General features: G+C 41.8%; 1 protein-coding gene across 3 annotated transcripts in view; it reads left to right on the top strand.

Moving 5' to 3' along the window:
• Window positions 1-391: 391 nt before the first annotated feature.
• LOC131223352 (mediator of RNA polymerase II transcription subunit 15a) overlaps window positions 392-26173 on the top strand; it is a 34770-nt gene continuing 8988 nt past the window's right edge. Inside the window, exons 1-8 of one of the 3 annotated variants that reach the window (XM_058218733.1) lie at window positions 392-530; window positions 772-890; window positions 1917-2028; window positions 6486-6609; window positions 7505-8860; window positions 19897-19967; window positions 22791-22865; window positions 23067-24473. In XM_058218733.1, the coding sequence (XP_058074716.1) occupies window positions 778-890; window positions 1917-2028; window positions 6486-6609; window positions 7505-8860; window positions 19897-19967; window positions 22791-22865; window positions 23067-24473 (3258 nt within the window). In that variant the 5' untranslated portion in view covers window positions 392-530; window positions 772-777. Of the gene's footprint in view, window positions 531-566; window positions 891-1916; window positions 2029-6485; window positions 6610-7027; window positions 7133-7504; window positions 8861-19896; window positions 19968-22790; window positions 22866-23066; window positions 24474-26173 lie in introns of those variants that run through there. The other 2 variants (XM_058218734.1, XM_058218735.1) reach the window with 2 other exon arrangements.

Genomic DNA, 26173 nt, shown 5'->3' with positions numbered 1-26173 from the left:
TGCAAAAAGCAGTGGGAGATGGAACGCCTACCGTTGAAACTCTCGTTGGGGTCACAGAAGTTTTGGATCAATATACAATTTTTTTTCCTATTAACTGAGGTCTTTGTGACATTATGAATAGATGGATGGAAAATAAACGCTATGGTGGGCCCTACTAATTTTTTAACGGTGAAAATCATTATCTCCGCTGCCATCACTGGGGGCCATGTAACTTTGACCAACTTTGAACCGTTCGTACAACTCGGAGCTCGAGGAACGTGCTCGTCTTCGCATGACACGTACCTACAACAGCTATGTAGCTGCTGTGTGGTACACCAGCCAATCCGCTTCCTCACATACACGCATCCGAAACCGCCCTGCCAAACAGCCCCGTTCCGCACTAACGCAAAAGATTAAAAAAACGGAGAGGAAAAAATACAAAAGAAAAACAATAAGGGTTAGGGCTTCCCTTGCCAGAGCAGAGAGAGAGAGAGGGAGAGAGAGAGAGAGAGACGCTGAGAGAGGGAGAAGGAGACGTTGGGTCAGAGCAGGTAGGTGCACTTTCAATGCAGCTGCGTTTGCACCACCCTCTCCCAAATTCGAAATGGATAGCCGTTGCCTGTAACAAAGAAACCTGTGACTCGAAAAACACCTAATTCCTCTGTTACATTTCTTGCAATCTTACCTGATAGAAAGTTACAGGTTGAGACTTTGTTACCTATAACATTTCTCCCCCAAACACAAACTATAAGAAAGTCACCCGTAAATTTCTTACATTTTACACGAGTACAGGAATCCATGGATGGGAATAATTGGAGACCTGCTGCTCAAGGGGAATCCAACGGCATGGACGGTGGAGATTGGCGGGCCCTTTTATCCCCTGATGCTCGACAGAAGATCGTCAATAAGATGTGAGTATACCTTTCTTTTCCGGCCTGTAATTGCCTGCCTTTTCTTTTTTCTTTTCTTCTTTTCTTTACATATGATTGATTGAAGAAGAATTTTGTTCGTTCTTCAAGTCGTCATTTCTTTGGGCGAATGGAATGCGTCGATCTCTCTCTTGCTGTGCCGGCACGTACAAGGTCCCAAGCCTTGTTGGTTGTGCCCCACCATGTGATTTGGGAGAGGAATCGCATGGTTGACTTATCAGGATGATTTTGGGAATGAAACGTTATCAAATGCCTAATCCTGCATCCTACTTCAGCCTTTGCTTTCTTGAATTCCTCTATCAATGTATTATCATCTGCTCCATTGTGATTCTGTGAATGCATGTTTGCATGGTGCAGATGAATGGGTGCTTCTATCAACTCTGTTTTGGCTGATGTAACTTAATTTGATGGATTAAGATAGAACGTGTTGATTTGTGGCTCATCAAATTTCTTAATTCAATGCAATAAACTTGCAATATGAGCAGATTTTTTGGGTTTGAATAGGATTTCAAGTAGTTCTGTGAATTGAATAATAGGATTCATGAATTGGACGAATTGAGTTTGCAAACTTAGCGAATTTTGTCTACAAACTCATGAATTGGACGTATCAAGTTTGCAGACTTAGCGAATTTAGTCTACAAACTCAGGAAATTTATGCCACAGATTGAATTATCGGGTGTAATCAGTAATGAGCTCTTATTTCTTAGAGATGACTACATTGGTCAATGCCCTCAAGGAAAGCATCTAAAGTTCCATTTGAGGGATAAGACAGTAGATAATATGTTGATTCGAATTGAATTGAGTGGAAACGAAATATGATGGGGACTGGAACACCTCATAGCTAGACTATTCTTTGCCAGAAGTTGAGTATGCTAGAGCTTTTCTTTCCCCTCCTTTTGTTATAATAAATATTGATTTACCTTGACTGTTGATTATATTGCAAAACATGCTGATTTGGATACTTTTGCTGTAATGTGGTGTCTAATTCTTGCCATTTCACATGCATAGAATGGAAACTTTAAAGAAGCACTTACCAATATCTGGACCCGAGGGATTAGTTGAGCTTCAAAAAATTGCTGTAAGATTTGAGGAAAAAATTTATACTGCTGCCACGAGCCAGGTAACATCTGTTTTCCATTTCTAGTTCATTCAATATGTGAAAAAGTTGGTCTGTTCCCATTGACCTTTTCATTTCCTTGATTTACTATAGAATGTGAACTCAATCAATATGCAGTCTTGAAACAGTCAATTCCTTTGGGAACAACTTTTTTATCTGAACTGTTTGAGCTGCTAAACAATTTTTAGGGAACCACTTGTGTCAATAATCAGTAGTTCACCATGTTCAATAATTGATAATCTTATTGGCATGACATTCATAAAACATTCAATTCTAGTCTTTGTTTGCATGCCTATATTTTCTAGTTAGGTCAATTATTTCAAGTGGCATTTCCTCATGCGTTTCTTGAGAAAGTTAAGTGGCCTCGTTCCCTATCATGGTTTTGACGTATTAGCCTGGCCAAAAATTGATCTGTATCGGTATTGGTCCGTATTAGACCATATCGGCCCATGTCGCTAAAAAAGATTTTTTAAGCCAAAGAATTAAGGAAAATATCAAGAAAGAAAGATAATAATAAGATATTCAAGAATGTGTGTGTGTGTGTGTGTGTGTGTGTGGTATTTTGGACATGCAATGATGGTGTATCAGACCATTCTTTGATGAGAATGTTGTTTGTCGGTTTGACTTGTTGAAGGTAAACTAAATGAGGCCTAATTGAACACAAATCAAGTATGATTTCGTGAATTAGGGCCCATTACATTGAAATACAAAAAAGAAAAGAAAGGAAGAAGATATAAATATAAAAATGAAAGTGAAGGTTTATCATTCTTTTCGATTTTTCCCATAATGGTCCACTTCGCTTCAATTCGTCGAATCCCATTTAAATAATTTGTTTTGATCCCAAAATAGGTCTAAGATCTACCCTAAAATGAGTTTTTAGGCTTCCTCTATGGTTTAAATGAAAAAAAGAAGAGGAGAAAATTTGAAAATAAAAATTTAAAATTGGACTTTTATAGGTGTATCGGCCCATATCAGCTCCCGTATCGGTGTCGATACACCTTATATCAGTCGATACAGGCTGATACAGGCCGATACAGGCCAGGTTTTTTGTATCGGGCTGATACGGTCCCTTATCGCATAATGTCTTGTGCTAGTACGGATACGATATGGTCATATCAGCCGATACAATACCGATATTCAGATCTATGCTCCCTATGTAGCTGTGATCTGAGGCAAACCTTGAAATTAGCACTCTTCTCTAGAGTGAAAACTTAAAAAACTATAATGTTTTTTCCAAGCTTCGAATATTAGTCAATGCATGAAACACTATATTTTTAATGGGGAAGAAGAAGGGATTGGATTGGTGGCTCAAAGTACTTCTGCATAAGAAATGGAAAGAAACAGTGGTTGCCATTATTGCTGAATGTCTTCCTGACAACAGTGCATGGCATAATTGGGAATTGGGATCTTGTTGATAATCTATTCCATGTCAATAATCATGAATCTACTCGCTTCACATTTGGGTCAAGGACCTATGGTTCCAACACCGAGTCTTTTAAATCGTAATGGTGTCCTTCAAATAGCAGAAATTAGATTAGATGTCTCCTAGTGCTGAAATTTCAAGTGCTTTTCACTCATATATATATATATATATTAATCATTCCTTGTTCTCCATTGAACCTTTTTTTTTTTTTTCCATTGAACCTTGTAGACTAAAAATTTTCATCAAAGTCTTCCTATTATATCCCTATTTAGAGGATCCAAATACTGAGCCTGTTGGATGGGTATGAATACGCAAGATGCTGCCCATCAATGTCTATGTTTTATTGGCACTGGAAGGGTCTATATGCATGATAAGGTTCTTAATAAGCAAATAAGCTGTTAATCCTCACTTGTTGCAGGGAGGATTGCCTTGCTTATGAAAATCAATTGTTTTATTGCAAGAGCAGATGTTGTATTGTTCTTATATATTTTTTGGATTACTCCCACCAAGGATTTGGACAACAATATCTTTTGCTAGCACTCTCTCTCTCTGCAGTGCTTCTTGGTTCTCCCCCCCCCCCCGGGAAAAAAAACCAACATTTTTTTCTCCCTGAGTATTGGGGGAACTTTTTCTGGGGCGACTGATGCATAAAACCCCCCTTCTGTTGTAATTTATCTCTTACGTTAAATATTCTCTTCAATATCAGTAAATTCTTCGGTTGAGCTCCTTCAAGGTGGAAATCCTTGAAAAAATCATGTATGATATGGTATTATGATCAATGAGAATCAGGTCCTAAATAAAACTGAGTATTTAACTTGGATACTCAAATAAAGGATCCCCTTCCATGGGTCTTTTAAATCTAGATTTCATGAGATTTCAAAATATGGATTTTTTTTTAGTTAGTTAGAACTTACGTCGGATCCTAGCAAGTGACAATGAATTCCACTTGTGATATTGTGATGTAAAATATGTTTGCATGATATTGTTAGAACCTCATGATCAGTAACCAATTCTTGTCATTTCTATATCTTGAGAATTTGAATCTTAAGGATGTGCCAAACCTGATCCTTGCTGTCTTAGGTGCCCATGCTTTTCGTTGGATATTTTATTCAATTGTTTTCCTACCCAATTTGTAGAAGTTGTTGTTCACTAGGCTTTTCCTTTTAACCATGATTCTCTGTGATATCTATTTATCATGATGCTGCCTAATGCAAGCATGAAAGATCAAAAGCAGTGTCTAATGAATTTGTGGGCCCCCAAAGCCCAATTTGCGGAACCTATAGTCTGTCTGGTGGACCTCACATGTTAAGTTATGCTTAGAAAATTTAAGAGATTGGTATCCTTTGTATGGCTCTAGCTTGATTCTTTGAGGTCTTTATTTAGTCAATATTTAAAAGGATCTTTAAAGGGTTGTTAAGTTATTATTATTATTTTTATTTGAGAGATTTGAGTGTTAGAATATTTTTAATAAGATATATTAATATATATCGGGGAATCTTTAAGTTACAGTTAAGAGTAAGAGACTAAAAGGAAGGAAGAGATTTAGGCTAATATGTATAGTATTTTTGGTTCTCTTCATAATTTAGAATAATTGTGACTCTCTCTCTCTCTCTCTCTCTCTCTCTCTCTCTCTATATATATATATATATATATATATCTCTATTGATTTTATATGATGTCTTTGTAGATATCGTATGGCAATAGAGATTGGAATAAAAAAGAGCGTGAGTTTGGGAGAATATTTTCTTGCAAACGGGAAAAAACCCTATAAAATCAATCCTTTATGTTGTGATGTGTGCAAAATTCATTCATTTTTTTCTTTTTCTTTTTGGTCAGACGTGCAAAATACATTCTTCTGCTCGCCTTTAAAAAACTGCATTATTTTCCTCCTCTTATAGTGGGGTATCTTTAGTAAGATATATTAATATTGTGGGAGATCTTAATCAGTGTTTTAAATAGCGAATAATGTGTAGTGTAGTTTTCGCCCCTTTGAAGCATGTGGTGTAAGCTACGTAGTGTGTAGATTTTTAATGAAGGTTGCGCTTGGTTGCACCAATTTCATGATATTCTACACCCAATTAGACTGATTAATAATGAAATTTAACAAAATTTCATGATATTTGGTGCAATCAAATGCAACCTAAAGTAATAGGAAAGAGTAATGATTAAGTATACAGGTAAACCAAGAGCAATGAAACTGATTTAATAAGGTTATATTATTTTTACTAAAAGTATTGAAAATATTAACTAACTTTTATTGAAAATAGAAAAATATAACAAATCATTGAAAACATTTATTGGTTTAATATTGTAGTGAAAAACAACTTGTACTCCGAGCCACATAGCTTGTAGTGTATGCAAATTATCATGTAGCATAGGCTACATGCTGCTTAAGCTATTTTCATGTGCTATGCAGTTTTATAGCTATGCTATGCTACGTAGTGTAAACTGCACACCACATAGCGTAGCTATTTAAAACACTGATCTTACTAAGACAAGATGGAGATAAGAATCAGAGAATAAAAGGAAGAGAGAGATTTAGGTTCATATGTGTAATAATTTTGGTCCTTTTCTTAATATAGAATAGTTGAGTTGGTCTAATATATATGTGTGTGTGTCTTTGTAGATGCCATAGGGCAATGAAGATTAGAAAAAAAAGAGCGAGTTTTGGGAGTAACTATTCTCTTGCAAAGGGAGAAAACCTTATGAAACCAACCCTTTGAATTGTGGTGTGCGCAAAATCCATTCTTCTCCCCTTCTTATTTTCTTTAAATGCAGCCTGCATTGCTGTTTGAGTTCTGTAATCTGACAATTATATTAAAAACTGCAAGTGGCTTCAATGCTTTTACTTAGAAGACGCTATAGTCAATCTGAAGCTTCCATGCATAATATGATATTGCAATTTATGCATGGTTGTTGAAAAGTATATTTTTATGGTCATCAGCATTTAGAGTTCTCCTCTTAATTTCTTTAAATCCTCATTATGAACAAGGATAATTGGGTGACGTAAGTATTCTATATTTATTCTTTCTTACAGTCAGATTATCTAAGGAAAATATCTATGAAGATGCTTACAATGGAGAGTAAATCTCAGCCTGCTGGTGCAACTAATTCCTTGCCATCAAATTCTGCTGGTGGGAACCAAAACCCCTCAGATCCAGGTAACAACACAAAAAGTCTATGCGGCTTTTATCTGATGTGATAAGTACACGGCTATATGATGTGACATTTTTTTTTAAAATTTATTTATCCTAGAATGAAATTTTATTAAACAGAACAAGAAAGAGGACAGCATCAGATCCTTTCCCATATCATCATTATCAATTACTAGCTGGTTGACATCTCCATTCTCAAAAGATGTAGACATATGCGTTTGTTCTAGTTACAATGGGTCATTGTCATCATCAAAGCCCTATCCCAACTAATTGGGGTTAGCGTCCTAGTTACAATGGCTAAAGTTAAATATTGTATATTGAGCAGTCAAGTCTGTTTTTTGCCTAGGTATGGGCATCTTTCAGTCAGTCAAGAGGAAAAAGAGAGGATATTAAAAGCGATTCTTGTGGTGAGAGATTGAAGATATGAATCACGGCACACATGCAAAGCATGCAAGATCCGGGCCATGTACCAGTTGGGACTCAAATTGAACATTCATTGCCCCAAAAGCCATGCTAATCCACTGATCAGGTGGGCCATATGTTGTACATTCGATACAGGACATTTGTGTTTTACTTTCTAACTACCCATATTCCACATACATGTGTAACCACCTAATGAGAGGGTTGGCTGGATTTACGTTCCAGAAAATGTTCACAATCAGACCCACATAATGATTGGGGATCTGGATAAGTGCTGTGATTCACCTCTTTGTTATCTCCTTTCACAAATCGCCATACAATTTCTCAATGAAAAGTTGAATCCATTACACCATATTCTCTATTTGGAGTTCCCATACATTTTATTGTTAGGTTCTTGGAAAGACACATGTTCCTCTAGTTCATTTCTAGAGAGTCATTCAACTAATTTATCATATCATTTGGGGTTCTAATCCTAAAACAGCACTGCATGGTATGCAATCGCAAGTGCGCAACCAAGGTCAGCCGTTATCAATGCCCTTGGCCAACCAATCTCAATCACGGCAGCAGCTTTTAACCCAGAACCTACCAAATACTACAACACAAAGTTCTGCCGGCTTGCCGTCTGCTCTGTCATCAATGACAGGAATAAATCAGAACGCCATAAACAACATCGTCAGCCAGGTCTCCAACTTGCAAAACATGTCTGGAATTTCACAAAATTCTGTAAGTAATTCAGTGGGCCAGGGAGTACAATCGAATATGTTTGCCAATTCACAGAGGCAGCAGATGCCGGGAAGACCGCAACAGGTTGCCTCCCAACAGCACCAGCAGCAGTCACAGGGTCAGCAGCAGTTAATTTACCAGCAGCAGCTTCAGCAGCAGCTTTTGAAGCAGAAGATGCAGCAGGGAAATATTCAGTCCAATCTCTTGCCATCACACATGCAGCAGCAGCAACAACAACAGGCCCTTTTGCAGCCAAACCAAATGCAGCCCTCCCAACAGTCCCTTATGCAAATATCTTCTTCTGGTCTCACATCAAGCCAGCCTACTCAGCAGACCCAACCTTCTTTAATGCAGTCAACTCAGCCTGGCCTTCAACAGAATCAACAGTCTTCTGTTCAACAGTCCGGACCATCTGTACTCCAGCAACAGTCAGTCCTTAGGCAACAACAGCAAACATCAATTACTCAGCAGTCAATCTTACCTTCACAGCAGCAACAACAGCTGACAGGGCAGCAATCAAGTTCAGGAAACATGCAACAGAATCAGCTACTTGGGCAGCAAAACAGCATCTCGGACATATCGCAGCAGCAGCAACAGAGGCTTCTTGGCCAGCAGAATAATCTTTCTAATATGCAGCAGCAGCAGCAGCAACCATTACTAGGTCAGCAAAACAGCATCGCAAGCTTACATCAGCAGCAGCAGCCGCAGTTGGGCCCTCAAAGTAATGTTTCTGCATTGCAGCAGCAGCAGCAGCCGCAGTTGCTTGGACCTGGCTTGTCAAACTTGCAGCAGCATCAACATTCGATGCATATGATGCAACATTCCAAGGTTTCAGCTCAGCAACAGCAAGCCCAGCCAACGTCATCGACATTGTTGCCATCGCAAGGGCAGCAATCACAATCACAGCCACCACAGCAGCAACTCATGTCTCAGCTTCAATCTCAGCCAGCGCAGTTGCAGCAACAATTGCAATTGCAGCAGCAGCCGAATTCATTACAACGAGAAATGCAGCAAAGGATGCAAACACCAGGTTCTTTGCTCCCACCTCAGAATGCAATCGAGCAGCAGAAGCAAATGTTTCAGTCACAAAGAGGGCTTCCGGAAGCTCCATCATGTAAGTCACTTCATATAGCATTTTGGCTTTGATTATATTGGTCTATTGTTTATATAGCTTGCTCTATACCCTCTTGTCTGAATGATCTGTAGAGTCGAGTGTCCAAATGGAAAAACCACTATCGATTGTTGCAAGAGGTGTTTTCTTGTATTGCAATAATTATTATTGTATTTGTTGTTGCTATTTGAGAGAGCTGTCCTTCAGTTGTTGCAGCTAGAATGCCCCTTTTGAAACTCAACAAGTAATCCCTTCAATAATTTTGCACTCGGAAAAAAAATCCCTTCAATAACATACATTTAGGACCGAAGCAAACACAAGAAGATGCTGATCTTTCCTCATGGTATATGCTCCATAACCTATTTTATCCTTTCCGCACGTGTCTGTAATGGATAATGATTGGAGCGTAGCTAGGATTGCTTTGAAAGTATACCCTGGTCGCAAATACAAAACTGCTTGATTTGTCAGGATTTATTAGAATCTAAGGTTACTCTTATGTTGCTAGGTGAGTTTGCATGAGAACACTTGTCACAATGATTGGAATTGCATCTACTTCCTGTTATGCATGTTTTTGGTCCAAGTCTACCAAGTGCATCGGGCTGATGACCTAAAGATGGTGGTGTCTTTTAGGTATTTTTGATGTAACTTGATCCAGTTCTATATCCCCAAGGGCCTGTCAATAAATTTCTCTCTCTGTTTTTTTTTTTTTTTATTTAAAAAAAATAAATTATTTTTAAACTTTATTTTGGTAAGCACCATGGTTATAGTAACTTACGTGATAAAAGTTGCTTATCTCCATAAGTTTGTTTCTTTAGCTTTTCAACTTGGCTCTCTTTCCCTCTCTCTCTCTCTCTCTCTCTCTCTCTCCCTCTCTCTCTCTCTCTTCATGCGATGGATGATCCATATCAAAGGATGCCCCACATGATGTGCGGTCCACATGAAAAGTGGAGGCCTCATGATGGACAGTCCACATCAAAGGTGGGCCCCACATGATGGACGATCCACATCAAAGGTGGGACCCCATGTTATGGATGACCCACATCAAGGTGAGCTAACACAATGGATTGTCCACATCAAAGGTATGATCCTAATGATGAATGGCCCACATCCAAAGTGGGCCCTGGATGATGGGCGATCCACATTGAAGGTGGGGCCCACACAATTGACGGTCTCAAAGGTGGGCTCCACATGATGGGGCGGTGGATGTTGAAGGTGGCTCCACATGATGGACAATAACATTGAAGGTGGGGTAGACATGATGGATGACCCACATCATGGTGAGCCCCACATAATGGACGGTGATGAATGACCCATAACCAAGGTGGGCCATGCATGATGGACGGTCCACATTGAAGGTGTAATGCAGGGGCATTTTCACACCGGGCTCGAGTGGGGTAGCCTGTGGGATGCGGGGACACTCGGGGTGGGTGACCCATGTGATTTGGGGCCAACGGGGGAGGTCTCGTGTTCGAGACTCCTCACTAGGGGTGATTAATGCAGGAGCATTTCACACCGGGCTCGAGTGGGGTAGCCCATGGGATGCGGGGACACACTCGGGGTGGGCAGCCCACGAGGGGGGTTCGGCCGAGGTCCTAACCCATGAGATGTGGGGCCTGGGCTTTGAGATAAAGGGATTAATTCGCCATATTCTAACAGTTCGAACTTTTAGAGCAAGTGGTTAATTGTCTTGCGTCAAATTGGTATCAGAGCGGAAGGTCTCGTGTTCAAGACTCCTCACTGGAGGTGATTAATGTAGGGACATTTTCACACAAGGCTCGAGTGGGGTAGTCCGTGGGATGTGGGGACACACTCGGGGTGGGTGACCCATGTGATTTGGGGCCCATGGGGGAGGTTTCGTGTTCGAGACTCCTCACCGGGGATGATTAATGTAGGGGCATTTCACACCGGACTCGAGTGGGGTAGCTCGTGGGATGCTGGGACACACTTGAGGTGGGCGGCCCACGAGGGGGTTTTGGCCGAGGTCCTAATCCATGAGATGTGGGGCGTGGGCTATGAGATAAAAGGGATTAATTCAGGATGAATGGTCCACATTAAAGGTGTGCCCACATCATGGACGACCCACATTTAAGGTGGGTCCTACATGATGCATAGCCGACATTGAAGGTGAGACTTGCAAGATGGATGGTCCACATTGAAGGTGTGCTCCACATGATGGACAGTTCACATTGAACATAGGGCCATGGTTGGCCCAACATAATGAATGGTCCACATCAAAGGTTGGGCCCACATTATGGATAATGGATATTAAGGGTGGATCGAACAAACTTGAAGGATAAGTACTTGTGTGATATTAGAAACCGATATACTTTTCTACTTTTTGGTTGATAAGTATGTTGTTTACCAAACATACTTAATTGTTAAATAAGTAGAAACCATGATAAGCTACTTGAGGCATAACTAGCTTATGTAAAATAACTTACGATCCAAATGCCCCCTAAATGTTTCTTTGCCCTTTCTTTGAATAAAATGTTGATGTTTCTTAAGAAAATAAATATGATATGTGAGAAACTATGGTATTTAGTCATTTCAGCCTCTTTCTATTTTGCACAAGAAGATCCCTAGCCTTTATGTTTTGATTGCTTTCCTTTTTTTTTTTGGTTAGAAAACTAGATTGATCTAGTGTTTCAAGTATCGCAGAGATTGGCCAATATATGCCACGATATATCTTGTATCCCACCTATGCGATACAAAACGCACAAGTAGTGTGGTATATCCCACATGTTTGATCCAGTGAGCGTTTTCGATTTTCGATCCTATTATTTTTTCTGTAAATCATGTTAAATCAGTGTCAAATTGTTACAAATGAAAAGTCATGGATCGAGAACTTCGATTTCGAGATTCGGAGGAGATGGGCCGAGTTACGGAAAATTGAAAAAAAATAAAAAATTCCTAATTTCTCACAAATCAGTTGCAATCTTTGTGTCCAAACATAAAATCAAACATGTATGTAACCTGATCTAGTGATTCTTATTTTGTTTTTGAATGTATTGCTCGTGTTTTCAAACGTCTTCTTACATTTATAAATTATACGAGTAGACTTTGAATATACTTGCATCAATGTAGTTAGATAACGCATAGATTAGGACCTCATGCAAAGAAAACCTATTTTATGCACTTGTTTTTTATAATGTTTTGATTTATAAGTGTGTATTGATGTCTTTTTTAACAATTACTGAAGTTTCATTGAAAAATTCGACCAATTTCCCAATGTTTCCCCATGTTTCCAACAACAACGATACATTACGTGATACAACCGATATATCCCATGTGATAACCGAAACATATCTGTATCCTAAGGGTGTGATACGTATGCGTTACCGATATTTCGAACACTAAATTTGATGCAGGACATGAAAATTAAATATGATATGCAAGATTTCAGGCTTAGATCACACCAATTCAGAAACAATCACACAAATTCCACATCCCACATGAAAATCCAAACATTCAATTAAAGGGGAATCTATGCGGATCCAGGCCTACACACGTTAGGGCTGGATCAATGAAAATTATGAACCAAACAATACTTAAAGGGAAGTAGAAATCAACCACACATGCATAAGAATCAGTCCCTAATCCAAGGGATTCCCCAATCTCAATTCAAGGAACCCTAGGATGAGAAAAGGGGCAAATCAATTAGGTATAATGTAATGTAGGGTCAGGATTTATGAAATCATGTATAAAAGAGAGGAAAATAGGAAGAAACCTGAACCCGAGACAGTCCCTGCGTGTGGCCAGCGAGCCAGGTGCGGGCGCACGTGCGCCTGAGGCTGGCCGCACGTGTGGTGGGGGACGGAATCCAGAAACGGATTCCTAGGCCTTGGTCGGCCAGGCTTGGGTTGCAAAACCCTCAAATCTGATGTCGATCCGAGCTCTGGTCTGAGTGTGGTGTTCCGCCGAAGTTTCAGCTCACCTGCGGGCCAAAATCTGCAAACCTGCTGTAATGAAGAAATCTGATGCAACAAAAGGGACAAATTTGAATTACGGATGGTGGGGGAAGATGGAAAAGATGGAGGATGGGGGTGAATCGGGATCGATGTGGCTTCGCACCACGGTAGTTAGCCCTTTGAAAAGGGAGGGCTTCGCACCCACCTTTGAATTCTTTCACAACTCACGAAGAGAGCAGAAAAATAAAGCAGAATTTTTTTTTTCCATTAACTTCAATGAATCAAAAGAACCACAAGGGGTGCCTATTTATAGGGAAAATCTTATACCCCAAAACTCGCACCATGTGCGCAATCTATTACTTGGTGATGAAGTAAACTAAAATAAAAACTAAATAGAGAAATCTCAAGCGTTCACAATGTTCCAAATAATAACAATAAGCAAAACCTAAAATATAAAATCAATTCGACGAGTGGGCCACGATCATGAGATCCCATGATGTGCTTTTCTTGACTATCGGGCCCACTTTTTTTGAACCAAAACTTGTCTTCTAACTAGGAGGCCCTCCCTGGACGTCGTCATCGAGCCAAATCGATGGTGGGGTCCTTCTGCATACATACGTGTAGGGGTGATGGTGTGTGGGCGTGCGTGTGCACTATGTCCTCATCAACTCTCCCCGGCTGCGAAGATTTTGCCACTGGCGAAATAAAACTCCTGAACCGCTCTAGGATGTCGGGATCAAGTCTCTGAAGCTCCTCAGCGAGCCACGCAGTCTGAAGCTGGGCGTGACTTCCATTTAATTAGGTATTTCTGAAACCCGCCATCCGATGTGGAAATTATCTCATGGTCAAGGATATCCTCTATTTCCTCTCTGGGTGTGTGAAGGCTAGGTATGGGAGGCAGAGACTGGGATGAAAGGTCGGGAAGAGGCCATTGATCAAAGGGTAAGGTTGGGGCATCAGGATGGGTGGGCGAAGGGCTGGACAAAGTATCAGTGGGTCCCTGAGAAGCAACTAGATCTTCCACATTGAATGTGGAACTAATTCCCATGGAAGGTGGAAGATCTACCTCATACGCATTGAGACCGTTTCGCTTTATAATTTTGAAGGGCCCAGCGCTAAGCGCGTGTAACTTACGAATGGCCCCTAGAGGGTACCGCTCGGGCCTGATGCGGACCATCACTGAGTCCCCAATATTGAACTCTTTGAAACGTATATGTAGGTGTGCAGAAAATTTGTAATGTTTATTACTAGTAGTGATCTTTTGCCTGATTTCCTGATGCAATGAATATATGTGATGCGTAAAAGACTCTGCAGACTCTGATGGCCTATGGGACAATGACTTGGGGATAAGATCAATAGGCTTCCTAGGCTTATAACCAGTAACGACTTCAAAATGACTTAGACCTATGGACCTATTGACAGAACTATTGTATGCAAACTCGGCTATGGGTAGTACGACGTCCCATATCCTGGTATGCTCCCCTACTAAACATTGAAATAAACTCCCTAGGCTCCTATTAACCACCTCAGTCTAGCCATCGGTTTGAGGGTGGTAGGCAGAAGAAAATTGGAGCCTAGTATTCATCATGTGCCATAGCGTCTTCCAAAAGTAACTCATGAATCTCACGTCACGGTCAGACACTATGATTTTTGGTAATCCATGTAGTTTGACGACCTCACTAAAGAACAACTTGGCAACATAGGAGGCGTCGAAGGTCTTAGAACAAGGAATGAAGTGGGCCATTTTATAGAAACGGTCCACGACAACAAATATGGAGTCATGGTTTCGAATAGTCTTGGGAAGTCCAAGCACGAAGTCCATACTGATGTCCTGCCAAAGGATGAATGAGACTGACAAAGGTGTATATAATCCTGTATTCCGTTTCCTCTGCTTTGCCAGTTAACAAGTATGATATTGCCCTATAATTTTGGCCACGTCCCGCTTGAGGCTTGGCTAATGAAATCTATCCTCCACTAGGGCAATGGTCTTGTCATGACCGAAATGACTTGCGACCCCCCTGAATGTAACTCCCAGACAAGAAAATCGCGAAGGGAGGTGCGTGGTATGCACAAGCGATCACTCCTAAACAAATATCCGTCCAAAATCAAATACTCACTTTTAGCTCCTAACGGACTCTCTAATAAAGATGTATACACAACCCCAAAATTTGGACACTCAGAATACTTTTCTTTGATGCGCTCAAGGCCCGTAACTTCAACGCTCATGGAGTTGAGTAATGCGACTCGACGACTCAACACGTCGGCAGGCTTATTCTCTACACCGGCCTTGTGCTTAAGCATAAAAGTGTACTCTTGAAGGAATTGAACCCACTTAGCGTGTCTGGGGCTTAATTTCTTCTAAGAGTTCAAGTATCTTAAGGCCTCGTGATCTGAGAACAAGACGAATTCTTGCGGTAACAGGTAATGTCGCCAATGGCGTAGTGATTGCACTACCGCGTAGAATTCCTTGTCATAGGTGGAATATCTTTGCTTTGCCTCATTCAGTTTCTCACTAAAAAAGGTGACAAGGTGCCCTTCCTGGCTAAGTACTCCTCCTATGCCGACTCCTGACGCGTCACATGTGACTTCAAAAGCTTTTGAAAAATCTGGAAGTCGCGTGACTGGAGCTTCGGTCATCTTGACCTTTATCTCCTTGAAGGCCTGCCTTTGTCCATTGAAACTCTCTTTTTTTATGCAGTCCGTGATGGGAGCCACAATGGAACTGAAGCCTCGAATAAACCGCCTATAAAAAGTGGCTAAGCCATGAAAGCTGCGCACCTCATGAATATTGCGGGGTTCAGGCCAATTAACGATGACCTTGACCTTCTCGGGATCCGTCGATATGCCCTCAGCTGACACAATAAAACCTAAGAAGATCACACTACTAGACAAGAACACGCACTTCTTTAGGTTGGCATACAACTTCTCGGCCCTAAGGATCCCACAAACCTGCCTCAAATGGTTGAGGCGTTGCTCCTTAGTTATGCTATAAATCAAGATATCATCAAAGTATACGACGAGGAACTTCCCCATGAAGGGTCTCAACACTTGGGTCATCACACGCATGAAAGTGCTTGGGGCATTAGTTAACCCAAAAGGCATAACTAGCCACTCATATAGCCCATCCTTCGTCTTGAAGGTAGTCTTCCACTCATCACCACGACGTATACGGATTTGGTGATACCCACTTTTGAGGTCGATTTTTGAGAAGATAGTAGCATTGGACATCATATCTAGCATGTAATCAAGACGCGGTATGGGAAACCGATACTTGATTGTGATTTTGTTGATGGCCCTACTATCAACACACATCCTCCATGTGCCATCCTTCTTAGGTGTAAGAAGGGCGGGTACGACACACGGACTCATGCTCTCTCGAATGAAACCTTTCTCTAGGAGTTCATCAATCTGCCTCTTCAACTCAGCGTGCTCCTTTGGGTTCATTCTGTAATGTGGGAGGTTTGGTAGAGTTGCCCTAGGGATTAAATCAATGGCATGCTGTATATCCCTCATAGGGGGAAGCTCATTCAGTAAATTATCAGGAAAGACATCACGAAACTCATGTACTACCTGAATGGCCTCAGTGGGTAACTCTACGCTAGTCTCTGGTACATTCTCCCTAGCCATAAGGGCGTATATCATCGAGTTCGCCTCTGTCTCTCGCTCAAAGTCTTTGGCATTCAAAATATGGAGCGGTTTGGATTTGGACTTCGACTCCTTCACTTTTTGTGGGCCGCTTCACCACTCTGTGTGGTGAACTCTTTTCCAGTTGTATTCTTGGGTGACAGAGGATTTAGCTTCACCTTCTTGCCCTCAAACCAGAATGTACACACATTTGAACGACCAAATATGGTAACATCCCTGTCATAGAGCCACGGCCTACCCAGAATGATATGGCCCACATCCATAGGAACAACATCACACCAAATTGTGTCTTTATAAGATCCGAACTGAATAGGGATAAGACAGCGGTGCGAGACTGGAATGGATGTTTTATCAACCCAGGAGACTCTATAGGGCTGAGGATGGGCTTCCAGCTTCAAGCCCAAACGACTCACAGTGCTGGTCAATGCCACGTTGGCACAATTACCACTATCCACGATCATCTTACAGCTCTTTTCTCCACATTTTGCATAAGTGTAGAAGATCGTGTTGCGGCGCCAGTCATCAGTGTTCTTGGCTTGAGCCAGGGCGCAACGCACAATTGCGAGGGTCATAGACTCTTGTACTCCCTCTTCCTCATCACTAGGGGTTCCGACTGGCTCATATTCCTCCTCCTCACTATCACTCTCTGAGGGCACTACTTCTACTTGCCCATCAATAGGGAGTACTTTAGTGCCCTCTCTCGTGCCGCATTGGTGAGCAAAATGACCAAACCCCTGATACCTAAAACACCTAGTGGCTCCACTTCCACATGAACTAGACCCGATAATCTCTTTACCCTTATCATCCTTAGGTCTGGGCTGAACATTAGGGGAAAGTTTGTTTTGGAATCTCGTGTTAGGTCTAGCCCCAGAGGGGTTGGCCTTAGCACCGGATTCGCGAAAGTGAAACCGCCTTCCCATAGATGCTTTAAGGTATTACTCGACATCTAACACTACTTGGTACAACTATTCGATAGTATCTATGTCTTTGGCGAGCAATTCTCTCCTAATGTCAGGACGGAGGCCTGTTTTAAAATGAGCAAGGGTGAGTACGGGGTCCTCATTAACCTCACAGTGGGTCAAGTACTCTTCTAATTTCTCAATATAGTTAGCAACACTCATAGAACCCTGTCAAAGAGACTGCCACTCCTCAATCAACCACAGGCGATAAGAGAAAGGGAGGTACTTCTCTTTCAGCGTTTTTTTCATTTCTCCCCAATGGACTATTGGGAGTTCCCTCGCTCTTTCTTTTTTTTCGCTCAACTGTCGCCCAAAACCTCTTTACTTGACCCACAAGCTTCATCTTGGCGAATCGGACTCGTCGAGCATCTGACATATCATACCACTTAAAATAGTGGTCCATATCCGCCAACCAATCTAAAAAAGCTTTAGGGTCTAAGTGGCCATCAAAAGTAGGGGCATCTACTCTAACTCCCTTGAGGAGTTGCGCATCTTGGTCATATTGGTCATGATGTTCCTCACGGGGTGGGTGCACAGGTGCGCGCCCATGACCAACTCCTTGGCCGCCTCCATTCCTTGGTCTAATCTCCTGACCACCTGCCTGAGAATGAGCATCTTCCCCAATGGTGGGGTTTGCCCTGAGGGAGGCCTCTATTTGAGTAACGCGATCATCAAATTGGTTAAGGCGTTGATCTATGCTTTGTTCCAAGTGCTTAGACATAGACTCAACCTGCTGGGCTAACTTGGCCATTGATTCTTGTAGTTGCTTCATGTTTAGAGTAGGGTGCAAACCAAAACCGCGACCCGTACGTGTGGGCATACACAGGCTAACTCAATCCTAAGGACCTGCTACGGCAACTATATGCATCTAAAAAAAACTAAATGACCCTACGAGACTCTATATGAAGGAGACTACACACTGTTACTAAAATTCAGGTACATATATCAGGGACTACGGTTTTCTAGCAGCTATATATGATGGATTGGATTCATGAAGGACTCAAATAAACTAAACCCTAAATATGTGGTGAATTCCCCTACAAGAACCCTAGGCTTTGATACCAAATTTGATGCAGGACATGAAAATTAAATATGATATGCAAGATTTCAGGCTTAGATCACACCAATTCAGAAACAATCACACAAATTCCACATCCCACATGAAAATCCAAACATTCAATTAAAGGGGAATCTATGCGGATCCAGGCCTACACACGTTAGGGCTGGATCAATGAAAATTATGAACCAAACAATACTCAAAGGGAAATAGAAATCAACCACACATGCATAAGAATTAGTCCCTAATCCAAGGGATTCCCCAATCTCAATTCAAGGAACCCTAGGATGAGAAAAGGGGCAAATTAATTAGGTATAATGTAATGTAGGGTCAAGATTTATGAAATCATGTATAAAAGAGAGGAAAATAGGAAGAAACCTGAACCCGAGACAGTCCCTGCGTGTGGCCAGCGAGTCAGGTGCGGGGGCACATGCGCCTGAGGCTGGTCGGTGGTGGGGGACGGAATCCAGAAACGGATTTCTAGGCCTTGGTCTGCCAGGCTTGGGTTGCAAAACCCCCAAATCTGACGTCGATCCGAGCTCTAGTCTGAGTGTGGTGCTCCGCCGAAGTTTCAGCTCTCCTGCGGGCCGAAATCTGCAAACCTGCTGTAATGAAGAAATCTGATGCAACAAAAGGGACGAATTCGAAGTACGAATGGTGGGGGGAGATGGAAAAGATGATGGAGGATGGGGGTGAATCGGGATTAATGTGGCTTCGCACCACGGTAGTTAGCCTTTTGAAAAGGGAGGGCTTCGCACCCACTTTTGAATTCTTTCACAACTCACGAAGAGAGCAGAAAAATAAAGCAGGAAATTTTTTTTTTTTCCATTAACTTCAATGAATCAAAAGAACTACAAGGGGTGCCTATTTATAGGGAAAATCCTATACCCCAAAACTCGCACCATGTGCGCAACCTATTACTTGGCGATGAAGTAAACTAAAATAAAAACCAAACAGAGAAATCTAAAGCGTTCACAATGTTCTAAATAATAACAATAAACAAAACCTAAAATATGAAATCAATCCGACGAGTGGGCCACGATCATGAGATCCCATGATGGACTTTTCTTGACTATCGGGCCCACTTTTTTTGAACCAAAACTTGTCTTCTAACTAGGAGGCCCTCCTTGGACGTCGTCATCGAGCCAGATCGATGGTGGGGTCCTCCTTCTGCGTACGTACGTGCGTAGGGGTGATGGTGTGCGGGCGTGTGTGTGCATTATGTCCTCATCAGAATTCTTTGTTCTCATGGTTGATTTTAAAATTTTCACCTGGGTTGAATGTACTCCATGTGGTTTGTTATGCCTTCTATGTGCTTATTCAGGTCATCTTTTCATGTTACATTAGTTCTAAAAGTCTGCAGAAATTTCCATTTCTTGACTTAACAACCTTCCTGACATTCCTCTGGAAAGAATGATATTTTACTCGTATCTGTCTATTTGTCAACTACTATTTCTTGCTTCTTTGCAGCATCAGTGGATTCCACAGCACAGACAGGGCATACAGGTGTTGTTGATTGGCAAGAAGATACCTATCAGAAGGTATTTCTCATCACTTGTCTTATTTAAATTTAATTTGTAATTCGTTTAGTCATAGTCCCTTGATGTGATCTTCATTTTCTTGAGAGTTGACTGATTTTGAGTACATCTGTAGTGTTTATACTTAACAGTCATTATTAATTTTGTATTTTTCCCAAACACCTAATTCCATTTTGGGGAGAACTTTATATATATATATATATATATATATATATATAATTTGAAACTTTTCTTTATTGCAATTGTATGATTGTAGTGTTATCTTCTGTGAAGTGATGCATATGGTGTCTGCCGGTTTCTAGTACTTGTGTGGATGCTTGAAGGTTTTATGGGACCTATAATTTTATAGCTTCCTCACATATTTTCTTTGCAAATTTAAACAGTAATATTTGTGAGCATCATGCTGTAAGAATGGCCCCATAGTTGCTTGGTATGTCTCACTGGTAAAAGTTTGCAGCAAAATCGGACATGACTATGGAACACTGCGATCATGCTGAATATTCATGGATGTGACTTTTTTGTTTGAAAGATTTGTGGACGTGACATTGTGTCTTGATTTATTTTAGTTGTTAGTTTATATAATAAATTGTTTAATGGGTTGCATGAAAAAGTATATTTTCCAGGGTTACTACAAAAGTTGAATTTTATTTAAAGTTACTACGAAAGGAGTAAGTATTAAGCGCTCCTTAGATGAGCTGGTAGAGACAGTGTAGTGTGTGTGATCCAGGGTTCAAGCCCTGGTAGTGTTGCCTTTCCAAAAAAAAAAAAAAAAAGAAAAAAAAAAAAGAAAGAAAGAAAAGAGTTAGTATTAATTGCTTTTTTGGTCAACACTGATGCTATGAGGTCAGTCAACATCTCTTCTCTCTCTCTCTCTCTCTCTCTCTCTCTCTCTTTGAGAATTGATAAATTTATTAAAAGAGCCAAAAGACTCAAAAAGAGAACAAAGAAAGCAGAAAAAACAACAACAAACAAGCCCAAGGGTTAAGAACCCCACTCCCTTCGAAGTGAAAACACCCTCCTAACAGTGGACCCCAGGGGCACACTATTATCCCTGAAACATCTTTCGTTTTTCTCCAACCAAATGCACCACAAGACTGCCAACAAAACGAGACACCAATTCCGCCTTTCTTTGGAACTGGGCCCCCCTATGTGCAAGACAAAAAGAGCTCCTCCATGGAGTTCGGCTGTACCCATGGCACCTCGAAAGTGCGAGAATGCTATCCTACACTCCTTTATCACAAGGACAGCTTATGAAGAGATGCACCACTGATTCCTCTTCATTCATACACAAAAGGCAGACATTAGGAAAGATCATCCCTCTTACGGAGGTTATCCACTGCCAACATCCTATTTCTACTCACGAGCTAGGCGAAAGCAGCCACCTTTGGAGGGGCTTGATACCACCAAATGAATCATGGACTAGCTGATGCCCAGGCCTGGCCCATGAATTACATCAAGAAAAGACCGAACGGTAAAACCACCCGATATATCCCTTAACTAGAATGATTCATCTGGGGCCACCTGGTTGGGACAAAAACCTTCTAGAAGAGAGAGCAACCTTGCCATCTGAACCTCATCTTTGGGCAAATTGCAGCGACGGATATTCCAATCTCGGGGAGAACTTTCTCCGCCATGCGAGCAATACATCTCTTGCAAAAGGAGGCTCTGTACATTGATGAATCCTTGATCCATATTCCCAAGCTAGCCACACCATACAAGCCGGCAATGACCTTTCGCCACAAGTTATCCTCATCCACCCCGAATCTCCAAACCCATTTTCCCAACAGAGCAGAATTGACCTCTAGTTTTTTGATACCAGCTCCACCTTCATTGAAACTTTCCTTGCTGGGCTTTCCTTTGCCAGAGGAAATTATGCAACTTATCAATCCTTAGGAGGATTGATTTTACTCCCCATAATTCCATCTCCACTTGTTATGTGGAAAAAGGAAGCCCATGGATATTTACTCTCTCAGCCTGCACAGCCCTTGTATCCCACACATGTGCCAGTTTGGCACATGTGACAATGTTTCAAGGTGCATGTGCGCTTAAGAAAGCTGCTCTCTTTAATTCTCTGTGCCCTATCCCAGTTGGCTTTAACCTATCTCCTCCTACAAGGGCCCTCTCTTCTACCTTTTTAAATAGTTTATGGCATTTAGTCAGGCAAAGCCTGAATCCAACATGTGCACCTGTTTTCCTTTGTGGATATACAGAAAACTTGTCAATCATTTGCATGCATCATCTATGTTCACGTGTTACGTGTATGTCAGCCAAAACCATCGAAAACAATGGGCTACATTTTGGATGAGGTGTGACTTACTATATCATTGTGATTTTATGATCCTATCTGTCCATTCATCAGAAAGGTATTTGATGATCCTATCTGTACATTCATCAGAAAGAGAGGGTTTTCCATTCATTGGATGGGTTGCATTGTCCTCTATACAAAATACAAATGTCCATCTGATGTATCCCAACATGGATGGTCAGCTGTCTGAAAATCTCTTACGTCGGAAAATATTTCAGTTGATTTCGTGGCTTGTGGATGGATCAACAAAAAAAAAAAGGGCAGTGGATGGGCAAGTGTCCATATTTTATGAGAGAAAAAAAGAATGGTTGGAACATCCAATCCTAGTCAGCCATCCCATGGACTCTTGAATACCTAAGTACATATTTTGGTTGCAGCTGCTGATCTTTTATTTATTTATATATTTATTTTTGGTCTTTCTTTTCTATTAATACTGTGTATTTCAGGGGGTCTTTTCTCTACAGTACCTTAAAGACGTGGAGCCTTTACCATGAAAAATTTTGTTGATTTTTTCATTGCAGATTAAATCCATGAAGGAACTGTACTTCCTGGAACTGAATGAAATGCACCAGAAGATCAACCTGAAATTCCAGCAGGTGCTACTGCTTATTCTTTTTCTTCAAAATTCATCATCAAAATGCTTCAAGTTCATTATCCAACAAATAGACACTTTGAAGTGATGGTGATTGGCCAAACTATTCTCATATCCTGACACATTCAATGTCTGTTTTTTTTTTTTTTTTGGATAATTAGGTTTTGTCATCCTATTGATATCTGTTTCTTTTTATTGTGTATAGCATGATGCACTCCTCCAACAGCCGAAGCAGCAAGAGCAATTCGAGAGACTCAGATATTTTAAGAACCTATTAGAGCGCATGATAACATTCTTACAGTTGCCCAAAAGTAATATTCCAATTGGTTTCAAGGATAAGCTGCCTCAATACGAGAAACAAATCATTGGCATTCTCAGTTCTCACAGGCTAAAAAAACCTGGCATGCCACAGCAGCAAGGGCAGCAACAACCACTCCAGCAGCCTGGTGGTCAATCACACTCGATGACGCAGCAGCTGCAATCTCAGATCCCACACTTACAGCAGCATGACAACCATGTAAACCAGATGCAGCCGATGAACTTACAGCCTTCTAGGACATCGATGCAGCCAGCTACTGCAACAGGTTTGCAGCATGGATCCATGCCTTTATCTACACATTTAGGGGTTCCTACAACGCAGCAGGGCATGATGTCTCTTCAGCCCAGTTCAAATCTGGACTCGACGTCTGGGAATGCGATGAGTGGCATGATTGGGTCACTGCAGCAGAACACTGTCAATGCAGCTCAACAGGCTAACATCAACACATTGTCGCAGAGTGGTCAGAGTGCTTTGCAGCCTAATATGAATCCCCTTCAACAAAGTTCTAATATGCTCCAGCACCAGCACCTGAAACAGGAACAACTAATGCAAACACAACAACTAAAACAACAATACCAGCAGCGACAGATGCACCAACAGTTCATGCAGCAGCAGCAGCAGCAGCCATTGCAGCAGCAGCAGCAGCAGCAGCAACAACAACAACAACAACAAAAGCCACAGCAATCTGTGCAATTGCAGCCACACCAAATGCCACAGCTTCATCAGATGAGTGATGCCAACGAACTGAAGGTCAGACCAGGCACGGGTCTTAAACCGGTGATGTTTCCTCAGCACCACCCATCAAGCCAACGGCCAACATATCATCATCAGCAGCAGCAACTAAAGATGGGAGCTCCTTTTCCTATATCTTCACCTCAATTTTTTCAAGCCCAATCGCCTCAAATTTCTCAGCATTCTTCTCCACAGATTGACCAGCAGAGTTTGCTAACATCTATTCCGAAGTCTGCAACACCTATGCAATCTGCTAACTCACCCTTCATCGTTCCTCCCTCTCCTTCCACGCCCTTAGCCCCATCACCTTTACAAGGGGACCCTGAGAAACACCAGTCTTCTGGTATTTCATCGATCTCGAATGCTGGAAATATGGGACATCAACAAACAGCCATTGGGCCAACCCAAGCTCAATCCCTTGCAATTGGTACACCTGGCATCTCAGCATCCCCCTTGCTCGCTGAGTTCAGCAGCCCAGATGGCAATCAAGGCAGTGCACCCATGGCTTTATCTGGCAAGTCAAGTGCGACAGAGCGGCCACTGGAGCGTTTAATTAAAGCGGTTAGTGAGCTTGCTTAGTTAATATTTGGATCACCACTTTTGTTTCATAAAATTTGATGAGAAACACAGTGGACATCTTGATTTGATGCCCCCTTTCCTTTTTTGATTGACAACCTGCATCTGGCTGCTTTCCCACTCACAAATGTCATTAACTTTTGCATGCATCACATTTTTTTTGGAAAAATTTGTCCTAGAGCCATGGATAACCACCGTAGCCTCCAGCCTTGAGTTTGTGCAAGTGGGGCCGATGGCTCTGTGATCCAGACCGTTGATCTGATGGTGCCCGCCGTCAATGGTCTATCCCTTAGTTGCACGAAGCAGGACTTTGGAAGTTGCCTTTGAAATAGGAGTCCAAGCATCTTGGAATTATCTGTATTGCATGCACACACGTATGCATGTGTGTATACGTATATACATAAATACATATGAGAGACACAGCTAATTCACTGTCCAACTGGTGGATAATTTCCATCATGTATGTGTGTGCGACATCCAACCTGTCGAAAAGATTGGACCCCACCATGAGGATCACTTTATGCAAAAATCAGCCAAAGCACTCATCTACTGGGCCACACCTATATTCTTATTATTTTAGTGGCTATCCATTGTTTCTATGGGCTGACCCATTTGACAAGTGAATCAGGCCAAATTTTCCTCAAGGTGATCCTCATTGTGGGCCTCTCATCAAGCTAAATTTTCCTCTAGGCAATCCTCATTATGGGGCCACTAATCAGGCTAATTTTTCCTCAAGGCGATCCTCATTGTGGGACCAACTTATCAGATGTGTTGGATGTCTCACACACTTGCATGCACTCCCACTGACGTGCGCATGCGCGCACACACACACAGACCGCAGCTGATGGTGGTATTAGTTATGGTTTGTGTAGCTTACTGTAGTATTGGGGCGTGGTGGGGTATACTGTGGTATGGGTCTCTAGTGGGGCCCACAAGCTGTATGAACAACATCCAACCTCTCTAGCCGATGCACCTAATTTTACCCCTAGGGCCCAAAAATCTGCTTGGTCCAAAACTTAGGTGGGCTCATCGGTCCATGGTGCGTATAGCTGGCGGTGGTATTCAAGCTATGCCGGGGCCCACAAGATGTATGAACAACATCCAACCTGTCCATGGGACGCGTCCCCTCATTTTCTAGGGCCCAAAAATCCGCCTGATCTAAAACTCAAGTGGCCTAAAAATCAGCCTATCCAAAACTCAAGTGGGCCTATCGGGCTGTGTTGTCTTATAGTTACAGTGGCAACAGGCTGTGCTAGGGCCCACAAGATTTATGAACAGCATCCAGCTTGTCCATCAGGTGCAAACCTCATTTTACTCCTGGTGCCCATAAATTATCCAGATGCAAAACTCAGGTCAGCCTAAAAGTCAGCTTGATCTAAAACTCAGGTGAGCCAGGGAACAGTTCGAGAGGGAATGCCCACCACTAATTTGCATGGGGGGTGTTGTGTATACATTATCTAGGCCATTGAGACCCTCCATCTGGCATGGACGCAGGATCAGGTAAAAATTAAGTAGCTGCAAGTCAGGTGGGCGGAAATGAAAATCAAGGGTGTTCATCCCCTCCCAACTATTTTACTTTTTTGTTGCCCACCTTAGTTTTGGATCAGGCTGATTTTTGGGCCCTGAGGGGACGCATCCGATGGATAGGCTGGATGTTGTTCATATATTGTGTGGGACCCACTACT

The sequence above is a fragment of the Magnolia sinica genome, chromosome 13 (assembly GCF_029962835.1).
Source record: "Magnolia sinica isolate HGM2019 chromosome 13, MsV1, whole genome shotgun sequence".
Taxonomy (NCBI): domain Eukaryota; kingdom Viridiplantae; phylum Streptophyta; class Magnoliopsida; order Magnoliales; family Magnoliaceae; genus Magnolia; species Magnolia sinica.
The sequence above is the reverse complement of the archived record's forward strand: the minus strand, read 5'-3'. Positions and strand labels throughout refer to the sequence as shown.